This window comes from Coffea arabica, chromosome 2e, assembly GCF_036785885.1.
Source record: "Coffea arabica cultivar ET-39 chromosome 2e, Coffea Arabica ET-39 HiFi, whole genome shotgun sequence".
Classification (NCBI taxonomy): Eukaryota; Viridiplantae; Streptophyta; class Magnoliopsida; order Gentianales; family Rubiaceae; genus Coffea; species Coffea arabica.
The window spans coordinates 11,966,252-11,975,543 of record NC_092313.1 but is presented as its reverse complement, the minus strand read 5'-3'; the positions used below and the strand labels follow the sequence as shown (position 1 = coordinate 11,975,543).

At 36.9% G+C, this 9,292-nt stretch overlaps 1 protein-coding gene across 3 annotated transcripts; it reads left to right on the top strand.

Annotated features, from left to right (window-relative positions):
• The first annotated feature begins 211 nt into the window (after nt 1-211).
• Nucleotides 212-8,968, top strand: LOC113726043 (glyoxysomal processing protease, glyoxysomal). Of its 3 annotated transcripts, none has more exons than XM_027249514.2 (16): nt 212-403; nt 515-571; nt 668-825; nt 1,062-1,108; nt 1,242-1,431; nt 1,551-1,598; nt 1,691-1,765; nt 2,098-2,241; nt 4,001-4,123; nt 4,463-4,566; nt 4,840-4,925; nt 5,004-5,098; nt 5,641-6,385; nt 7,082-7,280; nt 8,158-8,249; nt 8,440-8,968. In XM_027249514.2, the coding sequence occupies exons 3-16, from the start codon at nt 760-762 to the stop codon at nt 8,697-8,699; spliced, it is 2,274 nt and encodes a 757-aa protein (XP_027105315.2). In that variant the 5' UTR covers nt 212-403; nt 515-571; nt 668-759; the 3' UTR covers nt 8,700-8,968. The 3 variants fall into 3 exon arrangements, with proteins under 3 accessions (XP_027105315.2, XP_027105314.2, XP_027105316.2); XM_027249513.2 differs by having other exon boundaries at nt 212-426; XM_027249515.2 differs by having other exon boundaries at nt 212-571.
• The last annotated feature ends 324 nt before the right edge of the window (nt 8,969-9,292 follow it).

Genomic DNA, 9,292 nt, shown 5'->3' with positions numbered 1-9,292 from the left:
CTCGACCTATTAGTATATACACTAATAGTGTAAAAAAATTTATTTTATATAATACCAGAACAAATATAATGCTTAAATAACAATGCAGGCACACAACAACATGAAAATATATAATAAATTTAGGCTAACAGTAGAGTTTTTTTTTTCCATAAATACATTTAATTTAAAATCGAATGAAAATAAAGCATAAAGCATAAAAAGCAGTGATGATTGAATAGATAAAGAAGTATTGATCCATTTGTCTGGGTCTAGCACTGTATGAGCTTGACATCCGACCCACAGAGAAATTTTTGTGCTTGAATCTCGAAAGGTCGATAAATATGGACCAAGTTGTGAGCTTTTTCGGGAGCTCGATTCAGCTGGATTGATTGAAGGTTAAGAAAGCCCAAAAACAAGTCTTCCGGTTTGGTTCTCTTTCTATTTCCGGTAGCCGTTAATTAACTGTCTATCCCGCCTCGTAAGTAGCAAACCTTAATCCAAGAACTATTACCCCACAAGTCCACATTCCTTGCAGTTGATGCTGATTCAGAAATCAGGAGTCAAGACCAGCCCCAGATAAGATACCAGACAAGTATGCTTCAAAGAACCAATGAACAAGGATGAACCATTATTATCTTTTACTACTGTTTGGAAGTTGATTTACAAATTGCTTGTTCTTTTCTCTCAGTTTATACTCGGTGTAAAAATTGTATGCTCCATAGCTTCATCATCATCATCGTCAGATTCTTTGGAACTGAGCTGTCACGTAAGCTCTGAAACATGGGCTTCCCTGAAATTGTCGATTTTGCCCGCAATTTCGCCGTCATGGTCAGAATTCAAGGCCCCGTGAGTCCCTCTTTGCAGAAACTCATACGTCAAACTACTTTATATTCCATATTTTTCTTTGCGTTGAGAATAATTTCGTATTTATGTGTTGGCTACTATTTTTTTGGTGTTATGGTTATTTAAAGAATCACACCACAGTACTGGTAGTTGGCTATTCGATTTTGTTGAAGCTATGCTAATTTTATAGTGTTAGATTAACTGGGTTTAAGTTTTCATTCTGAGACACTTGATTTCAGGACCCAAAGGGCCTAAAAATGCGGAAACATGCTTTCCACCACTATAAGTAAGTGTTACATGGGGTACTTTGATTATACAATGTTGTTATGTATGTACTGTGCAGAAACTATATTTGATATCATAAAAGACTGATCTTTTCTATGTTTTTGGCCCATTTTTGCATAATTTTTTTGCTGTAGTTCTGGCAACACAACATTGTCGGCGTCAGGGATGCTTTTACCTGGATTTTCTTATTATCCCTCAAGAACCAAGGAAATCGGTAATGAGAACTGGGATGCAGAGTCTGTACGGAATTCTGTGTTGGTTTTGACTGTTGCATCAGTCATTGAGCCTTTTGTCAGTAAGCAACACAAGACAGACATCTATAAGGTTGGTGGAGCTTCTTAAACACGTTAATGCATTGAATCAAAGAATTGCAGCTGATATATGTATAAATATATATATATATATATTGTTTTTGTACTGAAGTTGCTTCCAATGTCAAGCAGGATAAACCCCAGTTGCTATTTGGTGTTCAAATTGAAATATTGGTTGAGGTACAAGTCTATCAAAGGATTTTAATCTGTTGAGCTTTTTGCTGTCACGAGATTTCTTTGCTTATGTTCATAGGTAATGTGCTGATGTACAGGGGAAAAGGGAAATAGATGTTGAAATCACAAAGGGGAAGACTTCTCAATGGATTCCAGCGGAACTTCTAACGATGGTAAGCTTTTTGTAAAGTGTTTGTGGAGTACAAGCTATAGAACTTTTGAACAAATTGTTTTGCCATTCTTCTACATGTCATCTTGTCTTTTATGTATCAAGATCACTGTAGCATTGCAAGTTGCTTTTCAGACTCTTTGCAACGCCTAGTCAATGGCATTTGGCCGAAGATGATAATCTCTCAATAGGATACTGTGTTTTAGCTGGTTGTGGGTCTTTAGATGAACTAATATGCTTGGTTATTATCAAACTTTATTCTCTTCCAATGATGCATTGTATTCTTGATTTGGGTTTATCTAGAAAGGCTCTTGACACTCCTCATGTGATGTTAAGGTTAACATTCCTGTATCATCCAGTGCTGTACAATCTCTCATTGAAACTGCTTCTGGTTCTTTGGAGCATGGTTGGGAAATTGGTTGGTCATTGGCTTCCTATGCCAGCGTTCCCCAATCTGTTATGGGTGATGCTCAGTCAGAGGTAAATTGCTCTTCATGGTTGACATATTTGGTTCCCTCCTCCTTTTATACAGAACATCAAATTATCAGTTAATGTTGAATTCAGAATATAATCTGAGGTAAACTTTATGCAGATTTATACATAGGAGGTTATTTCTAGTCATGGCAAATGGTTAACACACTAACACACATACTGTTTCCTTTTGTAATGGTTGATGATGAATCTGAAGTACCACATTCCTTGTAGTAAATCTCTATGCTGTTATGCTCTCTTATCTGATGTTGCATCACATTTTGTCTAATCAAACTAAGATAATTTCCTATCGTGGAAGATTATATGCCAAAATTAGCAGCTTCAACTTCCTAAACAAAATCTTTAAGTGTCACAGCAACAAATCCTATTCCTTGGAAACAGCTGTTTCCCCTTGCATATCTTGACCAAGGAGTTCATTGCATGAATCAGACTTCTAGCCTAAAAGCAAACTTTTAGCAACATGTCAATTCCTTTCAACAGGGGTTTCCACTTAAGCCTTTTTCACGTGAATATGTCATTGATATGAATCAAATGCCTCATGGCAACTTGTGGGATCTCTTTAGAACTTCCACTGAATTTAACCTTTCCTTCTGCTACTCAGTGAAAGTGCAAGCTAATCACTGGTTTTAGCTGATTTTTACTTATCTTGGAGCAGAGTTACTCAATCCTCCTAAATTATCTATATGGAATTCTATTATGTATGAACTATGATAAAGCAAAATTTTGGCAAATCAGTCGCTTCTTCAATGATTTGTACGTCTCCTTGAAGGAATGAATGAGTGATGATAGCATGTGATTGTTACCTTTCTGTAATCATGTTTTTGAATAAGCCTCCCAAACTGTCAATGGAAGCCTAAATTTAATTTTTTTAAAATTTTATTCATCTACTTCATTGTAGTTTTGAGAGGTGCTAATATGGATCAATTTCCATTAACTAGCATCATGATATATTTTTTGACCTTTCAAGCGTCCAAGGCTCCTGTTCAGAGTTCTCTGAACTTATTCAGCATTTGGACCTTGTCTTGATTCAGAAGTATATTAGTTGATAGAAGATAGAAAGTCCATTTGAGACACAGACTATTGATTACAGAAAAAGAAAGCAAAATACAAGGACTGTTGGATATGCAGGTCACTGGCTTGTTATATGCACCTTCTTGGAAAGTTGTCTATACTATTTAATTGCTTATTTTCTGCTTCCCAAGTAAAGTGTGACCAGGTGCATTGGTGCTGGACTACTAGTGTCTTAAATGTAGCTAGTTCAGTAATATTGTACCCTGTGAGACCCATTGATTCATCTGGCAACTTAAGACTGAATCTTGTGTTAAATTTTTTCCTACTTTGTGAAAATTTTCACTTCCAATTGAAACAAGGTATTTTGTAGAGTACATAATTCCAGAGTAACTGTTCTATATCAGATAAAATATGCCCATGATACATGTCAGTAGACAATAGTCCAAGTTGATGTTATATGTAATATGATAGCCTAGTAATCATTTGCAATTTAGTAAATGCTTAGTAAAAATTTGAACTGTTATTTACCCAAAAAAAAAAAATTGAACTGTTTAAATTTAATCTTATATTGATGATAAATGATTTGCTGCAACTAGTGTGGTTTGAATTGCTCAAACATTTTACATACGTACTTCAATTTGTAATGGTCCATAAAAGGTGTTCTTCTGAGACATCACAAAGTTTGACATGAGAGGTTATGTACTGTGTAACAGGAACTCTCAATTGATGATTTCAGGTTGAGCAATCTCCTTTCCAGATGCAAGGGCAAATGAGGGGGTCAGAATCAAGCAATCCAAGTATTTTGGCTGCAATGACTACAAGGATGGCACTTCTTCGTGTTTCCAAAAAGTTTTGTAAGGTCATAATGGATTTTCCTCTTTTTCTGTGTATTTCTCATGTAATAGAAAGATTGAATTTTCCTGTTTTTTGCTTTTGTTATCAGATTCTCAGTTATCACGGCAAGATTTAGTTTATTTCCAAGGTAGTAGAGACCACTGTTACGATGAGCTGAATGGAAAAATGTACTTAAGATGGATACATTCATTAAGATGGATACATTCATTAACTATAACTAAACTATGGAAAACACGATTGACAAGTACAAGAATAAATTTTAATCCCCTTTAATTGCATATGCCATTAAAAAAGGTTGTGAGGTTTAATAGCAGTAAGTATAATTGTTTTTAACTGCTTTTAGGTTCTGCCAGAGTTGAACACATCTCCTCGAAGTCAGAAAGGAGATATTCTTCTGGCAATGGGTTCTCCTTTTGGCATCCTGTCTCCTGTGCATTTCTTCAACAGGTATGGTTATCTTGATTTCTGGATATCTCACACTTTTTATTGTCTAGCAAGTTGTTTTTTGTCTGCAATGTGACTTAAGTATCATGTGATCACTGCATTTTATTTCTTCTACCAGAAAAAAAAAGGTTTCTTAAGTTCTTCCCTTGGTGCTTAATCCACTGTTATGGCTCTGATTTCACAAATAATGTGATATATACTGTAATTTCTGTACTTTGTGTTTGTTGCAATTATCTTTGTCAATGTTCATGTTGAGTCTTTTGACTATTGAACCAGTATATCAGTGGGATCTATTGCAAACAGCCATCCACCTTCTTCCTCTGACAGATCACTGTTAATGGCTGATATTCGCTGTCTTCCTGGTGCGAGAAAATATCAAAAGCTTGTCTGGTTCTTCTGATTAGTATATTCTGTTGTGATCTTCAATTGTATGTATTTAGGCATGGAGGGCAGCGCGGTTTTCGGAGAACATGGCCAAGTTATTGGTATTTTGACTAGACCCTTACGGCAAAGGACTAGTGGTGCAGAAATTCAGGTAACTTGGACTGCTTCCTTATGTTTATCCTTTTTCATAGTATTATCATATGCGAATTGATGTTGGGTGAAACTGTTCTTGATTTATTAGCTGATATTGTTGAACTTGGTCATGGTCATGGTTTCTACATGTCTAGCCCTTGTGAACTTTGTACTCATGCAAGTACCTGATTTTGTACTCTTTGTTGTGCTAGAGATTTCCCACTTAGATGGGTGGTGTATTTTACATATTTAAATGACTGTCATGGTATTAGAAAATACAGCATTTTTATTTTGTTCCTCAACAATCAACATATTGGATTTTAATTGAGGGCGCCTTTCATCTATAATTATTTTTCCTGTACATCATCGTGTAAAGATTCTCAAGTAATTTAAATTAGTCTTTGTTTGCTCATAACTCGAGTGGATATTGAAACCACTTGGGGTGTAGGTGTTTTGTTAAACTTGGAAACGAATTAAGATTCAACTGTTTTTTAGTGAGCTTGCATGTTTTAGAGTTCTTAATGTCAATTGTTATACAAAGTCAATAACTTTGGATGACAGCTGGTGATTCCTTGGGAAGCCATTGCATCTGCTTGCAGTGACTTGCTGCAGGAGGAGCCTCAACTTACGTGGAAAGAGATCTCTTATAACCATGGAAACTTGAATGATGTAGGAAAGATGTCAACTGAAGGCTTTGCCATAGATAGATCACTGAAGCACAGTCATGAGTCTCTCCTTTCTGGTTCCATTTCACCATCTCCTGTTGAGAGGGCAATTTCTTCTGTTTGCCTTATAACCATTGATGATGGAGCTTGGGCTTCTGGTGTTTTGCTCAACAAACAAGGTCTGGTTCTCACAAATGCTCATCTGTTGGAACCATGGAGGTTTGGGAAAGCAGCTTCAAGTCGTGAGATTAATACAGAAAAATCTAAGTTAGTGTCCTTCCCCTGTGAGGAATCTTTGTTTGGAGACGTGAAATTCAATAACCATTGGCGGAATAAGGATTTTCTATCTGGAGGGATGAAAAATGAAGATTCTTCTCGGGGTGATGAACAGGGCAGATCTATATTCAAAGTCACGAAAAGCATAAGCAGAAAAAGCATACGTATTCGCTTGGATCACAGGGATCCTTGGTTATGGGTTGATGCTAGGGTAGTTTACGTTTCTAAAGGACCCCTCGATGTTGCACTGCTTCAGCTTGAGTTTGTTCCCAATCAACTTCACCCGATTAGTGTGGAATTTAAATGCCCCTTACCTGGATCAAAAGCATATGTTATTGGCCATGGACTATTTGGACCTCGATGTGGTAAGTTTCTATTTAGTTTCATGGTTTTTACATTCTCCTTTCCTTTCTTGTTCATCAGACATAATTATTCTTGTTCTAAACAACCTTTATAACGGACCATCAAATGCTTGTTGGGTGGTTTATGCTTGAGGTTGAAACTATTGGTCAGTGCCGTGCCATTTCCTTTTTATCTTCTCTTGGTAGAGATGTCTCATGAAATATATAAGTTTTCTCGGATTTTATAGAAGGAACCCTCTTGACAATTTAAGATTTAAAATTGCAGTTGAAGTCATACATTTTCTAGTTCATGGATGCCTACATTTAAGGAACTATTCCTCTAGTATGCATGACAGAGTTGGGGCTCCGAAATTTTTTCTGGATAGTGTTTGTTGAGTGCTTAAGGCCCCTCAGAAAGGCTTTAGTTTAAGGATGGAATTTTCTTTTAGTCTTGACAATTATTTTAATTTTATGTTTTTTCTATTAGTATATCCTGGTTATGTATGGCAAATAATCAGTACATTGGCAGCATAATTGTGGGAGACTGGTAGACTTCTTTACAGGGCGACCATTGGTTTCTGTGAATACTTTGACATTCTTTTGTTCGACAATGTGGTTGTCTGGTCTCATATTGAGTGAACATTGCTAAAAGTTGACTGTATGGTTAGATCCAAAACCAGGCAACAATTATTTTGCTATTTTTGTCTGAATTTTCTTCAGAATTCCTTCCATCTGCTTGCCTTGGTGTCATATCAAAAGTTGTTGAGGCAAAGAATGAGTTGCATCATCAATCCAGTCTAGATACAAATATGGATGGTCAATTTCCAGCAATGCTCCAGACCACAGCAGCTGTACACCCTGGGGGCAGTGGGGGTGCTATTGTGGATTCTGATGGTCATATGATTGGCCTTGTTACCAGGTGATTAACTTCTGATAATAAGCAATGTTTTAGTCATGAGCACGATATGGTTCTGCTGCTTGGTCATTTCCAAAATTTCGAAAATGCTTTCACTTGCAACTGTAAGACTTGTAGCTTCAACTTTGATGGCAACAACTTCATGAATTTATAATTTCCAAGGCTAGTTTTCTGGATTTTCCCCTCCTGATGCCATTGCCACTTCTTTGCGGGGACCTAGCTGCGCTGGCCTTCCTCTAGTGAAAGCATGGTTGATGCCTGAGCTATCATATAGGGTGTAAGTTGAAGCTTTGAGATTGTTAGGTTTGTATGTAGCAATACCAATTGCAATTTGGGTTCACTGGCAGCAGCAGATATTTACTACCAACAAGATTGGAGATTGGAGTTCTGCTAATGATCTGGTTGACATGATCAAAATTTGAAACTTCAATGTGCAATACTTATTTGCATGAGAGTAGCTCTTGAATGTAACTAGCTCCTTCTAGTAAATAACTTTTATGAGCCGTTATATACTTCTGTGTTTCAGACCAACAAATTGTTCACCATGATATCGCAAAAGGTGATATATCTTCGCTCATCTGACTCTCACTGTTTTGTCAAATGTACCATTCATGGTGTACTCTGCCAGACTGCTCTAGTTACTTCTTACTGGAAGGGTCAATATTCTAAGCTGATTTCCGAGTCCTTGAATAGTAAAACTTGTCTTTGTGTGGCACTTAGTTAACCGAATGGAGTGTGCATTGAACTGCTAGTGTGTTATGCCAGCATGAGTTGGTGTGGAAACCCTACCTGGGAACACAATTATCATTTTCGGTTCTAATATGTAAATTCAACAGTGCAGATGGAATTTCATGTCTAATTTGATTCATTTTTTGCTCAGTAATGCCAGACATGGTGGAGGAGCTGTAATTCCACATTTGAACTTCAGCATTCCTTGTGCGCCTCTAGAGCCTGTCTTCAAGTTTTCCCAAGGTAATTAGCATTTGAGATACTAGATTCTCATTGATTGCAGTCTTTCTGGTCGATAAATTTTTAGGAGGACAGAGATTTCTTTGTACCGTACAAAAGGGAAACTTACCAAGTATGCGGAGAAGCATATCACTTATGAGCTGCTTATTTTGGAGAAGTTTGATGATTTTGCTTGTCTGTACCTCTATAACAGACATGCAGGACTTGTCACTCCTTGACGATCTTGATAGACCAAATGAGCATCTTTCCGCCATATGGGCATTGATGCCACCATTATCACCTAAACCAGATCCGTCTTTGCCTGGTCTTCCAAAACTTCAAATAGGAGACAATGAGAAGGATGTGAAGGGTTCTCGATTTGCTAAATTCATTGCTGATAGACACAACTTGTTGAAAGATCAAAGTGGAAAGGTTGAACACCTCTCAAACAAATTTATACCTAGTAAGTTGTGACAGCGCAGTCATAAATTGTTGGATCACCGATATGTGAATGACACTTCAAAGCGCCAGAAGAAAGAGTGTGGCCAAACTTGTTTGTTGTAATCTATTAAAGACCACGGAGAAGAGCATCTGCAACAGCTGAAATTCTTTGCCTGTGCACTTCTTTGGTGATAAGAAGAGATGATGCTCCAGAAAAAATAAGGAGCAGGAAATTTTGTTTTCTGTCATGATTGTACAAAAAATTCGTCATTCAATACAAAACTGGTCTTTCATTTGAGTGATTTGAGTGGACTACATGGAAAGCAACAGGGGATAGAGAGGCAATGTACCTAAGCGTTAATAGTTCAATTGAGAATTACTATGCTATTGCCGCTTTCGAATTACAATTAAGAAAAGGAAGGGACAAAACTGAAATGAAAAATGGCAAATCGTAAACTAGTCTCCCACATTTTTTGAGAAATCTCTTGCCCTTTATAGTTTTTTTAACATAAAACAGTCAGTATCTAGATCTCCTGTATGGTGAATTTGATCTCAGATAGCGATTCTTGTTATTTTTCAACGCAAGGTGGTAGCCCTAATTATGTACACGTGATTCTTGGGTGTGA

What these genes read in the sequence shown, in the direction of transcription:
- LOC113726043 (XM_027249514.2), top strand. Translation starts at nt 760, where the DNA reads ATGGGCTTCCCTGAAATTGTCGATTTTGCCCGCAATTTCGCCGTCATG. An exon ending in TGGTCAGAATTCAAGGCCCC is followed by an intron (nt 826 to 1,061) that starts GTGAGTCCCTCT and finishes ACTTGATTTCAG; the next exon opens with GACCCAAAGGGCCTAAAAAT. An exon ending in TGTCTTCAAGTTTTCCCAAG is followed by an intron (nt 8,250 to 8,439) that starts GTAATTAGCATT and finishes CCTCTATAACAG; the next exon opens with ACATGCAGGACTTGTCACTC.